This window comes from Macaca nemestrina, chromosome 20 (genome assembly GCF_043159975.1).
Source record: "Macaca nemestrina isolate mMacNem1 chromosome 20, mMacNem.hap1, whole genome shotgun sequence".
NCBI lineage: Eukaryota > Metazoa > Chordata > Mammalia > Primates > Cercopithecidae > Macaca > Macaca nemestrina.
Genome location: NC_092144.1, coordinates 20,398,504 through 20,416,126, shown reverse-complemented (window position 1 = coordinate 20,416,126; position 17,623 = coordinate 20,398,504). Strand labels below are relative to the sequence as shown.

Sequence of the window (17,623 nt, the reverse complement as noted above, 5' to 3'; positions counted from 1 at the left end):
CTCTGTCTCCAGGCTGGAGTGCAGTGGCAAGATCTCGGCTCACTGCAATCTTCACCTCCCAAGTCGAAGCAATTCTCCTGCCTCGGCCTCCTGAGTAGCTGGGATTACAGGCACATGCTGCCATGCCCAGCTGATTTTTGTATTTTTAGTACAGACAGCGTTTCACCATGTTAACCAGGATGGTCTCGATATGCTGACCTCGTGATCTGCCCACCTTGGCCTCCCAAAGTGCTGGGATTACAGGCGTAAGCCACTGTGTCTGGCCTCAGCCCAGATTTCTAACTAGGATTACATGAAAAATTGGCAGAAATCTCTTTACTTGAGCCCTTTCCATGCATTTTGTTTATTCTGGGTGGAAGCATCCATGTCGTTTTAATGAAGTCCCTCATGTGACTCTAAGGTGAGGCCAGAATCAGGTATGATGGATTCAAGATACATTCATGAGAGTTAAGTTTCATCTTTGCACTAGAGGGTGGTTACAGGGCCTTTTTCTGTTTGGGTTTGGTAGGCACAGGGCAGTGTGGCCCATATTTCCATTACTGTAGCAGAAATTGTTGGTGTCTGTGGCAAGGGAGGGCACCTGAGGACAGAAAAAGAGAAATTTATTTATTAATTTAGAGATGGAGTCTCATTGTGTCGCCAGGCTAGAGTGTGGTGGCACGATCTCAGCACACTGCAAACCTCTGCCTTCTGGGTTCAATCGTTTCTCCTGCCTCAGCCTCCTGAGTAGCTGGGACTACAGTTGTATGCCACCACACCCAGCTAATTTTTGTATTTTTAGTAGAGGTGGAGTTTCACCATGTTGGCCAGGATGGTCAAGATCTCTTGACCTGGTGATCCACCCGCCTCGGCCTCCCGAAGTTCTGCGATTACAGGTGTGAGCCACCGTGCCCGGCTGGAAAGAGAAATTTTTATTTTTGCCCCCATGGAGCAGTTCATTGTTCCTGAATCCCTTCTGTTATAAAGGACCAAAATGGGTGGGCCTTTTCTGCAGGTTTTGGTCCCTCTGCCTGTGGGTGTGGTACTAGCAGGTTAACAGGTGGTGCTGAAACCTTTAAAGGCATATTTTCAAGATGCAGGTGTAATTTGTCCAAAGAATCTCATCTGAGCAGGAATCCAGAGGAGGAAGATAAAGAGGAAAAAAAGGCTTTTCTTTTAGCTAAACGTGTCTCAGATCAAGAGCGGTGTCCACTTTGCTTCCTGGACTGCCATGCGCTTAGTACTTGCAAATCTTTACTTCTCTACTTTTGTGTTTTTCCTCCCTAATGAGTTTGTTTTAACTACTTTTAAAAATTCATATAATATCCAGTGATCTCTGCAAAATATTTCTTTCCTATATACCAAAGCCTTTTCTACATTCTCTATGTCTTGGTTTCTTATATGCCATGCAGAATTCTCCCCATGAATTTATAATCTGCAATATTAAAATTGTTCTCTTTGTGGTTGTGGACTGTGGGAAGGTGTGGATACTCAAGATTTCTCTTGAGAAAAATTGGGGGTTCTTGGTAAAAATGGAGAAGATGTAATGTTGAGATTCCATCTGTGCTCTCCATTAGCTCTATGCAAAACAGGATTTAAAAAAATGCTTATTTAAACAGGATGGCATTTATCACCCAGAAAGTTATAAAAAAAAATTAGAAGATACATGCTGTATAGGGTACTAAAGAAAGACTACTTAATATCAGTATTAAAAGTTACAGAACATGGAAGTTATCTGTATCTTGAACTTTGCATAAAACTGATGTTTCTGTATGGTGACAATGTTTCAGTAGTGATGCTGTGTCCTGTGTGTATCAGCACATTATAAAAATTTGTCCTTGTGCACTTTATATTAATGATTCACTTCGTTAAAGAGCTCTCTGACAGATTTTTTTTTTTTTACTATAGAGTTAATTATTTTTCTCTTTATTATTAAGTATCTTTATGCAGCTGACATGCATAAATAATCATATTTAATCTGGAAGCTTCCCTTCTTTCTTAGGTTTTCTTTGCATGTGTTTGTGTTTGGAAAATGGAAGCTCTCATCTTTGCTTACAGGCCAGAAAAACTGGGAAAAACACAGGCTCTTTTACTTGACGTTTGACAAAATCTTTTTGGGGCAAAAACATTGGCATTAATGATGAGCAACTCAGACTTTATTGCAGATCTTCTGAAAAAATATCTGCATTAAAAAGATATCAAGTGTACTGTATAACATTAAAATTTAAGAGGTAGTTTCTAACTTAGCATGTCTTTTTGATCTGAAAAATACACACACCTCATTCTTTAGAATGTAAATATAGCACTCAAAAATGTACGTTCGTGTTTATGCCCTTGATTTTATACTTTGTTATCCAGAAAAACAGCATCTATACGCTGATGTTGTGGATCCCATGCCACTCTATTTTCTCAGAATATTTCTGTGTTGAAATTCATTTTATTGGACAATTTTAGTCAGTCCTATAAGTCAGAACCAGTTCTCTTTACTCTCACATTTCACCTTGAGTCAAATTAAAAATTCTGCCCGTGGCCACTTGGTAAATACGTGTGTTTGTATGTTTTTCAGCCATCATTGACATTTATGGATGTGGCCATAGAATTCTCTCTGGAGGAGTGGCAATGCCTGGACACTGCACAGCAAAATTTATATAGAAATGTGATGTTAGAGAACTACAGAAACCTGGTCTTCCTGGGTGAGAATAACTTCAATACACCATTTCTAATATATCCTAAAGATTTTATTTCTGTTCTTTGTAGATTGTTTTTTGGTAAAGTATGCTTTGCATAAATGAGTTTCAGATCCTCATTTTCAAGAAAATATTGCTGATTTATCCATGTAGAAGACAATTTCTTCAGGATGTTTTATTTTGACATTGACTTTCCACATTCCTGAGCTAATCTGCATTCTTAGCTCTGGATTAGTGTTAATTCCAGAAATTCAGTGGCCTAAAATATTGTTTCCCACACTTTAAAATCTAATTGCCACCATCAATTTCTGATTCAGTAGTTCTGGGTAGTGAAATTAAGTACCTACAAATTAAAAATGTTTTCTAAATAGTTAGAAGTTTCTGTTATAAATTAGTATTTTGGGATTAATTTACTAGAATATTCTATTACATCCTCATGTACACATTTACTAAGTTGGTAATTACAGAATATGGGCAAGATTAATATTATTTACTTTTAATAAAACAGGTATTGTTGCCTCTAAGCCAGACCTAATTACCTGTCTGGAAAAAGAAAAAGAGCCCTGGAATATGAAGCAACATGAGATAGTGGATGAACCCCCAGGTAGGTGAGAGTGAACACAACAAACAACACAGATGAGAGGTCCCAAGAGAGAAAGCCAGTCTTTAAAATGTAATTTGGGGAAGCTGTGTTTCAAAACAAATAATTTCTATAAAGCTGGGTTGTTTTTAAAATTTTCCTCTCATTTCGGGGCATCTTCCATCTTATGCTTTTGAATTTTCTATGGATTCTGCTTTCCCCTTATTGATCTTTTTTCAAGCTTACAGTGAGAGCCGAAGTCCTCTTCGTGGCATATAAGAGACTGCACAATCTGACTAGTTTTCCATTGTTTGGAAGATACACAAATATCTGCATAATTTTGAGGAACTCTATGTTAAACTACTTTTTAAGTTTTCTTTTTGCATTATATCTGAAAGGTGTGAGTAGTGGTTTCTGTTCTTTTTTTGTTGTTCTTAATTTTTCTGCACATTCCATCCTGTTTTTAAAACTATAGTCTTGAAATATAGTTTGACATTTTAAAGTATGATGTTTCTCTGCTTTGTTCTTTTTCCTCAAGATTGCTTTGGCTATTCAAAGTTTATTGTAGTTTTATGTACATTTTAGAATCGTGTTTTTCATTACTGTGAAAAAACTACCACTTAAGTTTTGATTGGGAGTTTATTGAATCTATAGATCACTTTGAATAATATGGCATTTTAACAATATTCTTTCAATCCATAGATATAAAATGTTTTTAAATTTATTTGTCCTTTCTAATTTCTTTCATTGATGTATCTTTAATTGTAAAGATTTTTTACATCCTTGGATAAATTTGTTTTCAGAAATTTACTATCTTAATGCTATTGTAAATAAGATTTTCTTTTTCTCTATTTTATCAGATAATTTGTTTTAATGTATGGAACCATAACTTGTATGTTAATTTTATATTTTGCTAATTTACTGAGTGCATTTATTAATTTAGACAGGTTTTAATGTACTGTTTATGGTTTTTGTTTTTGAGAATAAGTCTCGCTGTGTCACCCAGGCTGGAGTACAGTGGTGTGATCTTGGCTTAGTGCAACCTCCACTTCCCGGGTTCAAGCAATTCTCCTGCCTCAGCCTCCTGAGTAGCTGGGATTACAGGCGTGTACCACCACGCCCAGCTAATTTTTGTATTTTTAGTAGAGACAGTGTTTCACCATGTTGGCCAGGCTGGTCTTAAACTCCTGACCTCAAATGATCCACCTGCCTCGGCATCCCAAAGTGCTGGGATTACAGGCATGAGCCATCGCACCCGGCCTTGTTTATGGTTTTTAAAATATGAGATCATATGATCTACAAACAGCAACTTTTTACTTTTTTTGTCTTCAATTTTAATGACTTCATCATTGAAATATTTATCATTTTTTTGACTTTCTTCTGCCATATACTTGCAGTGCAATGTTAAAATAGAAGCATTGACAATGGGCACAATATAATGTTACATTGGTGTCTGTAAATTTGAAGAAGCAACCACCTCTTTGAGTTTTTATAAACTGGTTTCAGGAGGTAAAGATCTTTCATTGGGTCCCAGGGTGATGGGATTTCTTCTGGGTTTGTAGTAGAGAGGGGTTTAGCTTCGTCACAAGGCTGCTGGGTCTGCACTTGGGTCCACCTTTAGTTGGTTTGTTATAGAGGCTTGTGTAGTTGTAATTCCCATTTTATTTTTGGACAGACTGAATATCCTTCAGGATTTTGCACTGCAGGGCAGACAGTAGGACAGATTTTTGCAGTTGGGTCTGCATATGGTAGGCCTTACATTGGGATGCAGATGAATATGGCTTTCACTGAGTACCAGAGAGCATTTCCTCAGGTCATTGTGTGAATATCTATCTAAGCAGAACTGGCCATGAACTGTGGCTCAGAGAGCTGGAACTAAGTCATTGAACTGCTTCAGGGACCACAGCACAGTAAAGACCAATGTCTGCAGGCCTGTTGCATGGTTGTAAATGAGTGTCTTCTTCCAGACCTCTGGAAGAAGAGGACCTCTCCCAGATTGTGGCTGGTAAAAGTTTGGGATGATTACAGAGTAAGTAGAATTCTCAGTGTGACCAAATTAGGTGAGCGGTTTTCTGGTCCGTAGCCAAGAACGGAGGTCTTGTAGTTTGCCACCGGAATGAGGGTCTGCCTTCTGAAGAGAAACATTCCTCAATTTTGAGCTATAGCAGAGTTTCACAGCTCCCTCACTGGATGGTAAAGCTCTCTGAAAGGTATTCATTTTGGAGATGGGGTGTTGCTACATAACCCAGGCTTGTCTTGAAATCCTAGCCTGAAGCAATTCTCCAACCTTAATGTACCACGTAGCTGTCATTACAGGTTCGAGCCATGAGGCCTGGTTCTCTCATAAAAGCTTTTTTGTCAGGGATGGTTGAGAAATTTTCTTGCTGTTGGAGGGATAAGAAAATAGGGCAACTGTTATTTCTCCATCTTACTGATTTCACTCTCCCTATATGTTTTTACTTTGTATTTTCTATTCCAAATTTGTCTGTGATTTTGGATTCAGACATTTAGGACAATATGCTAGAATGTATATGTTATGTTTGAAGTAAATTAGATAATTAGTAGGCACTCCATGTTTACTAAAATAGTTACCTATAAATTTAAGTTTCCTGAAGGCAAAAAAAGAATTATAGGATTCGTACCCACTTTCTTTAACCTATATCTAAATAATAATTTATTTCCAAATATTTATTATATATATCAGAGGCTCTAACCCTATTTTGCGTGTGTGTGTGTGTGTGTATATAAAAATGTAAGACTATTTACTTTTAAAGTTGGATTACAACAGCTTCATTTTGTGTAAGAATAGCATATATTTAAAACACAAAAATCAACTCTAGTTTCTTTTAAATGCTTATTTATTAAAAAGTTTCTTGGCCAGGCGCAGTGGCTTACTCCTGTCATCCTACCACTTTGGGAGGCCAAGGTGGGTAGATCATGAGGTCAAGAGATTGAGACCATCCTGGCCAACATGGTGAAACCCTGTCTCTACTAAAAATACAAAAAGTAGCTGGACGTGGTGGTGCACACCTGTAGTCCTAGCTTCTTGGGAGGCTGACGCAGGAGAATCACTTGAACCCGGGAGGCAAAAGTTGCAGTGAGCTGAGATCACAACACTACACTCCAGCCTGCTGACAGAGCGAGACTCTGTCTCAAAAAAAAAAAAAAAAAAAAAGTTTCTCATTAGAATCTTCTATTTATGATTATTCTGCATTCTCTGAAATTTTGCTGTTATATGGTTTATGCCAATGACTCAAAATGCCTTCCCTGAGTACACAGTTACAGCCAAACATTGTAGTTATCCAGACAAATTTTTTGAATTGTACATCAATGTTGCATTACAGATTTTATGAATAAGCATTTCTGTTATAGTGTGTGTCTTCAGTGTAGGTTTCTTTCTTTTTTTTTTTTGAGACAGAGTCTCGCTCTGTCGCCCAGGCTGGAGTGCGGTGGCGTGATCTCGGCTCACTGCAAGCTCCGCCTCCCCGGTTTATGCCATCCTCCTGCCTCAGCCTCCCGAGTAGCTGGGACTACAGGCGCCCGCCACCTCGCCCGGCTAGTTTTTTCTATTTTTTAGTAGAGAAGGGGTTTCACCGTGTTAGCCAGGATGGTCTCGATCTCCTGACCTCGTGATCTGCCCGTCTCGGCCTCCCAAAGTGCTGGGATTACAGGCTTGAGCCACCGTGCCCGGCCCAGTGTAGGTTTCTTAACATTGGTTTATTGTTTTTTTTGTTTTACTTAGGTATTATAATTTTAGACAATGAGCAATTCTGTTTGTACATTTTAAGTCAGTGTGGGGTTTAATTAGATAAATTAGCCATACATCTATCACAATCAGATTATATATCTGTGTATGTTTATCTATAAATATAACCCCAATTTTGGTTATAACTTATATATATTCTTAGCTGATTTTCTTTTTTCTTTTTCTTTTTTTTTTTTTTGAGACGGAGTCTAGCTCTGTCGCCCAGGCTGGAGTGCAGTGGCCGGATCTCAGCTCACTGCAAGCTCTGCCTCCCGGGTTCACGCCATTCTCCTGCCTCAGCCTCCCGGTAGCTGGGACTACAGGCGCCCGCCACCTCGCCCGGCTAGTTTTTTGTATTTTTTTTAGTAGAGACGGGGTTTCACTGTGTTAGCCAGGATGGTCTCGATCTCCTGACCTCGTGATCCGCCCGTCTCGGCCTCCCAAAGTGCTGGGATTACAGGCTTGAGCCACCGCGCCCGGCCTCTTAGCTATTTTCAATGGTTGTTTTATCTTGTCTCAGTGAGTAGTCATGGAAATAGTCTTATTCTCACCATGTGTTTAATGATGAACATTTGTTTCCTTTGTGTAAGAGAAGCAGTTTTGTGATTTGAAGGTAATTTTTGAAAAGATTTATAATTCTGTAGTTTTTCATTTTTCTTTTAAAAAATTTGTTGTAAAAACATGTAAAATTTACCATCTTAAATCTATTGAAGTGTATATTTCAGGCCTAGGCATAGTGGTGGCTCACATCTGTAATTCTCACATTTTGGGAGGCCAAGACAGGAGAATCTCTTGAGCCCAAAATGTTGAGACCAGCCTGGGAAAGATATAAAGATTTTCTCTCCACAAAAAAAATGTTAAAACTGGCCAGGCATGTTGGTATGCACCTGTGGTCCCAGCTACTTGGCAGATTGAGAAGCGAGGATTACTTGAGACTGAGAGTTTGAGACTAATGTGAACCATAATTGTGCCACTGCACTCCAGCTTGGGTGACAGAGTGAGACCCTGTCTGAAAAAAGTCTACATTTCAGGCATGTTAAGTCTATTCACATTGTTATGCAAAAGACTTCTAAAATTTTAACATCTTGTGAAATTAAAACTCAATACCCATTAAGTAACAACAACCCATTTTACCCTCTGTGGAGCCCTTGACAAACACCTTTCTACTTTTTTTTTTATGAGTGTGACTACTTAAAATATCTCATATAAGTGGAATCATAGTATTCATCATTTTGTTACTGGCTTATTTCAGGTGACACAGTATTTTCAAAGTTTATCTTAAAATGTAAGAAGTTTTTTTAAGGCTGAATAATATTTCATTGCGTGTATATGTTACATTTTTTGATGTGTTTATAAATCAAGGAGATATCTGGGTTGCTTCAGTTTTTTTGCTTTTGTGAATACTGGTACAATAAACATGGATGTTGACATATGTCTTCCAGGTTCTGTGTTGCATATTTTGGATATAGATTTATAAATGGGACTGCTGTATTTGATAATATTATTTTTAATTATTTGAGAAATATTTATAACTTTTTTTTTTTTTATGAGGTGGAGTGAGATCACCGCAACCTCCCCCTCCCGGGTTCAAGCGATTCTCCTGCCTCAGCCTTCTGAGTAGCTGGGATTACAGGCATGTGCCACCATGCCCGGCTAATTTTGTACTTTTAGTAGAGATGGGGTTTCTCCATGTTGGTCAGGTTGGTCTCGAACTCCTGGCCTCATGTGATCTGCCCGTCTTGGGCTCCCAAAGTGCTGGGATTACAGGTATGAGGCACCACGTCCGGCCAATGTAATATTTTTAAGTAATGACTTCATTCTTGTTTTTCACCAAAAATCAACATGGATTTCATTTTTATTGTGTCATCAGAAGATTTGGTGTTTTCAAAAAAAATTATAGTGCCCATTCTAATGGGTGTCAGGTAATTTTGTCATTCGATTTCTATGCATTTCTCTATAAATTAATAATTTTGTGTGTCTTCTTAAGTACTTCTTTTTTTTCCATTTATGTCTGTGTGTGTGTGTGTGTGTGTGTAGATATATATATATATATATATATATATATATATATATATATATATATATATATATATACTTTTTTTTTTTTTTTAAGAGGGGGTCTCGTTCTGCCACCGAGGCTGGAGTGCAGTGGCATGATCTTGGCTCACAGCAACCTCTGCCTCCCAGGTTCAAGCGTTTCTCCTGCCGCACCCTCCCAAGTAGCTGGGATTTCAGGTGCCCACGACCACGCCCAGCTAATTTTTGTATTTTTAGTGGAGATGGGGTTTCACCATGTTGTCCAGGTTGATCTTGAACTGCTGACATCAGGTGATCCGCCCGCCTTGGCCTCCCAAATTGCTGGAATTACAGGTGTGAGCCACCGTAATTCCGGCCTTTGTGTATCTTTTTTGATAAAAATTAGTTCAATTATTTTTCTATTTGTAAAACAAGTTATTCAACTTTATTTTTCAGTTTTAAGAGTTGTTTATATATTCTCATATTAATTCCTGTCACCTGCGATTTGCAAATATTTTTACCAATTTCCTAGGAGGCATTGTCACCTATTGAATATTTTCTTTGATGTGCAAAAATTTTGAAGTATACTGCAGTTAAGTTTTTCTGTTTTTTTAAAATTATTATTATTATTTTTGAAAGGGAGTCTTGCTCTGTCACCCAGTCTGAAGTGTAGTGGTGAGATCTCGGCTCATTGCGACCTTTGCCTCCCGGGTTCAAGCAATTCTCCTGTCAACCTCCTGAGTAGCTTGGACTATGAGTGCATGCAACCACACCTGGCTAATTTTTTTGTATTTTTAGTAGAGACGGGGTTTCACTATCTTGGCCAGGCTGGTCTTGAACTCCTGACCTCTGGTGATCCGCCCTCCTCAGCCTCCCAAAGTGCTGGGGTTACAGGCGTGAGCCACTGTGCCTGGCTAGTTTTTTGTTTTTTGCTCATGCGTTTAATGTTGTATCTAAGAAAATGGTGCTGAGATGAATGCCATTTCTTTTCCCCATATTTTTTCTAAGAGATTTATTAGTTTCTTTTTATTTCTAAGCATTTTATTTAAAATATTTTTCATATATGGTTCAATGAAATGATCCAACTTTATTTTATCAGTGTTAATAGTCATTTTTCAACATATTATTTTTTGAGACAGAGTCTTGCTCTGTCACCTAGGCTGGAGTGCAGTGGCCTGATGTTGGCTCACTGCAACCTCCACCTCCCTGGCTCAAGCGATTCTCCTGCCTCAGCATCCCAAGTAGCTAGGATTACAGGTGCCCACCATCGTGCCCAGCTAATTTTTGTATTTTTAGTAGAGACAGGGTTTTGTCATATTAGCCAGGCTCAACATTATTTTTTGAAGAGTTTATATTTTTTCTACTGTGTGTTCATGGCAACTTTGTGGAAGATGATTTCACCATATATGGGAGAGTTCATTCGCAGGTTCTCTATTCTGTTATTTCATCTGTTTATCTGTCTTTGTGTCAATGCCACATTGTTTTTGTTATTGTAGCTTTTAATATGTTTTGAAATTAGAAACTATAATGCCTCTTCATTCCTTTTTTTTTTTTTTTGGAGATGGAATCTTGCTCCTTCATCCAGGTTGGAGTGCAGTGGTACGATCTCAGCTCACTTAAACCTCTGCCTCCTGGAATCAAACTATTCTCCTGCCTCAGATTCCCAAGTAGCTGGGACTACACACACCCACCACCATGCCTGGCTAACTTTTGTATTTTTAGTAGAGTCAGGGTTCTCCTTGTTGGTCAGGCTGGTCTTGAGCTCCTGACTTAAAGTGATTCGCCCGTCTCAGCTACAGGCATGTGCCACCACACCTGGCCCTCTTTGTTCTTCTTTATGGGTGTTTGGCTATAGTTTATAATCAAATTTTAAAATTCTAAACAGTATTTCTGTAAAAAAAAAAAAAAACAAAAAAAAAACTATGCTATTGGATTATAGAGATTATATTGAATTTGTTCACCACTATAATTTGTATTGACATCCTTGAAAAATTAAATTTTTGACCCCTGAGCAAGAAAATGTTGAATAATGTGTTTAATTTTCATTTACTTTTTGATCTGCTAGTTTTACTTTTGCTCATAATTTTTAGTTTCATTCAGTTTTTGTCAGAAAACTGAATAATTTTGATCTTATTTATTTGTTGTTGTTTTGAGATAGGATCTTACTCTGTCACCCAGATTGGAGTGCAATGGCATGATGTTGGTTCAATGCATCCTCAACCTCCTTTGCTCAAGTGATCCTTCCACCTTATCCTCCTGAATAGCTGAAACGACATCATGCACTAACATGTCTGGCTAATTTTTTTGATTATTTGTAGACACAGGGTCTCACTATGTTGCTCAGGTTGGTCTCAAACTTCTGTCCGCAAGTGATCCTCCCACCTTGGTCTCTCAAAATATTGGGATTATAGGCATGAGCCACTGCACCCAGCTAGTATTCTTAAATTTAATAACATTTGGTATATGTCCTAACGGAATATACCAGGTACAAATAGGAATATTGTGCTTTTTACTAGAGAGGATCTCTTGCTTTTGACTGGAAAGTTTTGTATGAGTCTGTTAAGCCTCTTTGGTCTATAACATGATTTGGATGTCCATGTTCTCAAAACCTGTGACTGGCTCATTTTATTTTGCATCGTGTCATTGAATTTTCACTTTATAGTTGTTAGAATATTTGCTGCGTTTTAAAATCTGGGTGTATTCCAATTTTTGTTTTGTTTTGTTTGTTTTTGAGACGAGTCTCACTCTGTCGCCCAGGCTGGAGTTCAGTGGCTCAATCTTGGCACACTGCAACCTCCACCTCCTGGGTTCAAGCAATTCTCCTGCCTCAGCCTCCAGAGTAGCTGGCACTACAGGCACGTACCACCACGCCCAACTAATTTGTGTATTTTTAGTAGAGGAGGGGTTTCACCATATTGGCCAGGCTGGTCTCAAACTCCTGACCTCGTGATCTGTCCATCTCAGCCTCCCAAAGTGCTGGAATTACAGGCATGAGCCACCACACCCAGCTTTGACATTCCAATATTTTTATATTTCAAATTATGTATACTGAATGATTTGGTGACAGAAATTTGCTTGCATTTACCTGTTGGCTTCAGTAAAAATGTTGCAGTAATTATGGGTATGCAAATCACTCTTTACATTACCATATATGTGAAAGTTTATATATGTGCAGCATTCTATTTGATTAGTCTACTTTTTCACCTTGAGACTCCTACCAATTTGTTTTAATTCTGTAGCTTGTTTTTTTTATTGTTGTTGTTGTTTGGGGTTTTTTGTTTGTTTTATTTTTGTTTTTTTTTGAGATGGAGTCTCACTCTGTCACCCAGGCCAGGCTGTAGTGTAATGGCATGGTCTCAGCTCACTGCAGCCTCCGCCTCCTGGGTTCAAGTGATGCTCCCACTTCAGCCTCTTGAGTAGCTGGGACTACAGGTGCATGCCACCACACCTGGCTAATTTTTGTATTTTTAGTGGAAACGGGGTTTCAGTATGATGGGCAGGCTGGTCTCAAACTCCTGACCTTGTGATTCGCCCACCATGGCCTCCCAAAGTGCTGTGATTACAGGTGTGAGTCACTGCACCTGGCCTAATTCTGTAGCTTTTTAATGTGTTTTGAAATCAGGAACTATAATGGCTCTAACGTTGTTCCTCTTTTTGAAGATTTTTCTGTACGTTGTTGTCTCTTGAAATTTGCTATACTTTTTGGGTTGCTGTTCGTAGCTCTTCGAAAATGCAGTGAGAATTTTGAAAAACATGCATTCAATGTGAAGATTACATAGAGCAGCATGAACAGTGTCACAGTAGTAATCATTTTAACCTTTGAACAAGAGCACACTCAAGGGTGTGTTACTTTCTTTTTTTTTTTTGAGACAGAGTTTCCACTCTTGTCACCCAGGCTGGAGTGCAATGACAGGATCTTGGCTCACTGTAACCTCTGCCTCCCAGGTTCAAGCAATTCCCCTGCCTCAGCCTCCCAAGTACCTGGGATTACAGGCGCGTGCCACCACACCCAGATAATTTTTTATATTTTAGTAGAGATGAGTTTCACCATGTTGGCCAGGATGGTCTCGATCTCCTGAACTCATGATCTGCCTGCCTTGACCTCCCAAAGTGCTGGGATTACATGCGTGAGCCACCGCACCACGCCTGTTACTTTCCATATATCTGTAAATTTTTCAGCTGTTTCTATTATTGTTTTACGGTCTTATTCCATTTTGGTCATACAAAGTAATCCATAAAATTTCAGTTTAAAAAATTTTAAGACTTTTTTTTTTGGCCTAACAGGTGAACTATCAAGGAGAATGTTGTATGGGCTATTGAAAAGAGTGTATATCCTGATGCTGAGGAGTGTTCTCTATACCTCTGTTAAAAATATTTGTTTTATGTTGCCTTTAAGTCCTCTGTTCACTTACTAATATTCTGTCTTGTCTTATTATTACAAAAAGTGGAGTATTGAAATATCCTACTGTAATTATATTGCTCTCTATGTTGCTTTCTATGTGCTTCTTCAATTCTGTCAATATTTGCTTCATTTATTAGGAATTCTAACGTGAGATACAGACACACACACACACACACACACACACATTTGTTATAGGTTCCCAGTAAATCTATTATTGTTTAATGTTCTTTTTCCCTTTGGAGTTTTGATTTCAAGTACATTTTATAAAGTATGACAGTTTTTGGCTTAAGATTTTGCTTGTATAATGTTATTTTGACCTCTTCTTTTATTTGGTTAATGTTTGCATGCAATGTCTACTTCCATCTTGCCACTTTCATTATTTTATTAGATCTCAACTGCCTCTTGCAGAAAGGCAAGTTGGATCTTGATTTGTAAATTTTCAAATAAATCCTTTTATTGAAAGTATGTCTCTTGATTGAAAAGTTAATTTTATATATATTTAAATACTTTTCTAAGGTATGTCTCTTGATTGGGAAGTTAATTTTATATTTATTTAAGTAATTTTCTAAAGGAGAAAGACTAATGTTATTCTATTAATTGTTTTATTTTATTTTTGTCCCTCATTTTCTCTTTTTCTGTCTTTTTTGTGTCTTTTTGATTTTTGTATTCATATGCTTATACTTTCTCATTTTCTTTTTTTTTTTTTTTTTAAGACGGAGTCTCGCTCTGTCACCCAGGCTGAAGTGCAGTGGCCTGATCTCAGCTCATTGCAAGCTCCGCCTCCTGGGTTCACGCCATTCTCCTGCCTCAGCCTCCCGAGTAGCTGGGACTACAGGCGCCCGCCACCTCGCCCGGCTAGTTTTTTTTTTTGTATTTTTAGTAGAGACGGGGTTTCACCGTGTTAGCCAGGATGGTCTCGATCTCCTGACCTCGTGATCCACCCGTCTCGGCCTCCCAAAGTGCTGGGATTACAGGCTTGAGCCACCGCGCCCGGCCTCCTTTCTCATTTTCTTTTGTGTATCTATACGGATATTTTCTTTCTGGTATCTTGGGGATTACATAAAACTTAAAAGGTACAGCAATATATTTTAATCTGGTAAAAAATTAACTTCAGTTGCATACAAAAATTCTTCCTCATTACATCTGCTCTCAACTTGGTTACTGATGTAGCTAATTGTATCTTTTTGTGTTGTATATTCATTAATAGATGATAATTTCTATGCTTTTATCTTTCAACTTTTAGAGAAAAATTAAAAGTGTTTTCTGCACCATTATGGTAATGCTGTGAAATTTTGTGTATGTGCATATTTTTCCCAGAAAGTTAGTATTTACGTGTGATTATTTGTTGTTTTTTATTGCATCATGTTATTTTCAGTAGAAGGAACTGCTTTCAGCATTTTTGCTATATAGGACATATGTAGTGCCAATATACTTTCTCAGGATTTAATTATTTTAGAATGTCTTTTACTTCTTATTTGTTAGAACAGTTTGCTGATGATATTTTTCTCACTCGACAGAATTTTTTTTTCTAGGACTTTGACTATGTCACACAGTTGCCTTCTTGCCTGCAAAATTCTTGTTCACAGATTCACTGGTTATAAGACTATGCTAATAAATGACACATCACTTTTGTCTTGCCACTCCTAAGATTATCTTTTTGTCTGTGACTTTTGAAATTCTTCTAATATTTTTGTGTGTTATAAATATTTTGTGTGTGTGTATCCTAGTTGGTTTGTTCAGCTTCTTCATATTTATATCATTTTTATGGTTGTGTTCTGAAAGTTTAATAATGTTTTTGATGGGCCTGTGCTGCCCTAATATTTTATATACATTATAATCTTTCATTGGGATTTGGACATTAAAAACAAGCTACCTGTCACAATCTTTATAATGTAGTAGCTTTCTCCTGGCATAGTCTGAAACAAATTGTCTTGGCTAGAGATTCTGTGAGTCTCTCATACATGTCCTTAGAATGTGTCTTGTCTGAAATTTTTTTTGTGTGTGTTTTTTTAGTTGAGTTTATTCATATTTCTTCTTAATAGTCAGTAATCACTTGATACACCTCTTCCCTGTCTGTAATACTGCAGTCTCTGTGGTGCTGTACCATTTATCTTCAGCACTCTCAAACTGTTATTCCAAAGTATATCCCCATTAATTTCAGCATTTTGTGTTATAGGAGACCGAAACCAGTGTCTGGTAAGACCCCTAGAAGCCAGAAATTTAGATGTATGTGCCAATATTTTTCTTGTATTTTAAAATAGAAACCAGGAGTTGGCAATTTGCTTCTGAAGGCACTGTGTTATATTAGGGGGCAGGAATAGCTGTATTGGTTAAATGTAATGTACTTTTCTTTTCCTTTTGTATGATTCTGCATTGTGCTCACCTGTGGCACTGCACACATTTAACTCATTTATACATTTTCCACAAATGTATTTTGACCCTTAAGTTTTTGTTTCATTTATATATTTATGAAGAAATTAGACCCTGTGGTATTTTGATATGCTATTTTGCTTATGTCATTTGTATGCTTTTATAGGTTTGATTTGTATATTTATCTGAGCCTAGTAAGTGGAGTAATTTGTTGTTTTAATTTCTTTTAGTTATGCGTTCTCATTTTGTTGAAGAACTTTGGCCAGAGCAAAACATAAAAGATTCTTTCCAAAAAATGATACTGAGGAGATACAATAAATGTGGACATAAGAACTTACAATTAAATAAAGGCTGTAGAAGTGTGAATGAGTGTAAGCTGCACAAAGGAGGTTATAATGGACTTAATCAATGTTTCACAACTACCCAGAGCAAAATATTTCAATGTTATACATATATAAAAGGGTTTCATATATTTTCAAATTCAAATAGACCTAAAATAAGACATACTGGAAAGAAACCTTTCAAATGTAAAAAATGTGGCAAATCATTTTGCATGCTCTCTCAACTAACTCAACATGAAAGAATTCATACTGGAAAGAAACTCTACAAATGTGAAGAATGTGGCAAAGCCTTTAACTGGCCCTCAATCCTTAGTCAACATGAGAGAATTCATACTGGAGAGAAACACTATAAATGTGAAGAATGTGGCAAAGCATTTAAGCAGTCCTCAAGCCTTACTAGACAGAAGAGAATTCATACTGGAGAGAAATACTACAAATGTGAAGAATGTGGCAAAGCCTTTAACCGTTTCTCAAACCTTACTATGCATAAGATAATTCATACTGGTGAGAAACCCTACAAATGTGAAGAATGTGGCAAAGCCTTCAACCAGTCTTCCATCCTTACTATGCATAAGATAATTCATACTGGAGAGAAACCCTACAAATGTGAAGAATGTGGCAAAGCCTTCAACCAGTCTTCAAACCTTATTATGCATAAGAGAATTCATACTGGAGAGAAACCCTACAAATGTGAAGAATGTGGCAAAGCCTTCAACCAGTCTTCAAACCTTACTGTGCATAAGATAATTCATACTGGCGAGAAACCCTACAAATGTGAAGAATGTGGCAAAGCCTTCAACCAGTCTTCAAACCTTACTGTGCATAAGATAATTCATACTGGCGAGAAACCCTACAAATGTGAAGAATGTGGCAAAGCCTTCAACCAGTCTTCAAACCTTACTGTGCATAAGATAATTCATACTGGAGAGAAACCCTACAAATGTGAAGAATGTGGCAAAGCATTTAAGCAGTCCTCAAGGCTTACTAGACATAAGAGAATTCATACTGGAGAGAAACCCTACAAATGTGAGGAATGTGGCAAAGCATTTGAGCAGTCCTCAAGCCTTACTACACATAAGATAATTCATACTGGAGAGAAACCCTACAAATGTGAAGAATGTGGCAAAGCATTTAAGCAGTCCTCAAACCTTACTAAACATAAGAGAATTCATACTAGAGAGAAACCCTGAAAGTGTGAAGAATATGGCAAAGCTTTTAACCAATTCTCAACCTTTACTAAACATAAGATAATTCATACTGGAGAGAAACCATACAAATGTGTTAAATGTGGCAAAGCCTTTAACCAGTCCTTGACTTTTACTAAAAATGAGAATTCATGTGAAAAATAAACCCTACTAGGCCGGGCGCGGTGGCTCAAGCCTGTAATCCCAGCACTCTGGGAGGCCGAGACGGGAGGATCACAAGGTCAGGAGATCGAGACCATCCTGGCGAACACCGTGAAACCCCGTCTCTACTAAAAAATACAAAAAACTAGCCAGGCAA

The 17,623-nt window shown here is 37.7% G+C and overlaps 1 protein-coding gene across 1 annotated transcript in view; it reads left to right on the top strand.

The window, feature by feature from the left end:
- Positions 1-17,571, top strand: part of LOC105489694 (zinc finger protein 431-like) — a 50,004-nt gene extending 32,433 nt beyond the window's left edge. Inside the window, exons 2-4 of the mRNA XM_011754686.3 lie at positions 2,546-2,672; positions 3,175-3,270; positions 16,010-17,571. Coding sequence (XP_011752988.3) covers positions 2,546-2,672; positions 3,175-3,270; positions 16,010-17,310 — 1,524 coding nt within the window. The 3' untranslated portion in view covers positions 17,311-17,571. The remainder of the gene's footprint in view (positions 1-2,545; positions 2,673-3,174; positions 3,271-16,009) is intronic.
- The last annotated feature ends 52 nt before the right edge of the window (positions 17,572-17,623 follow it).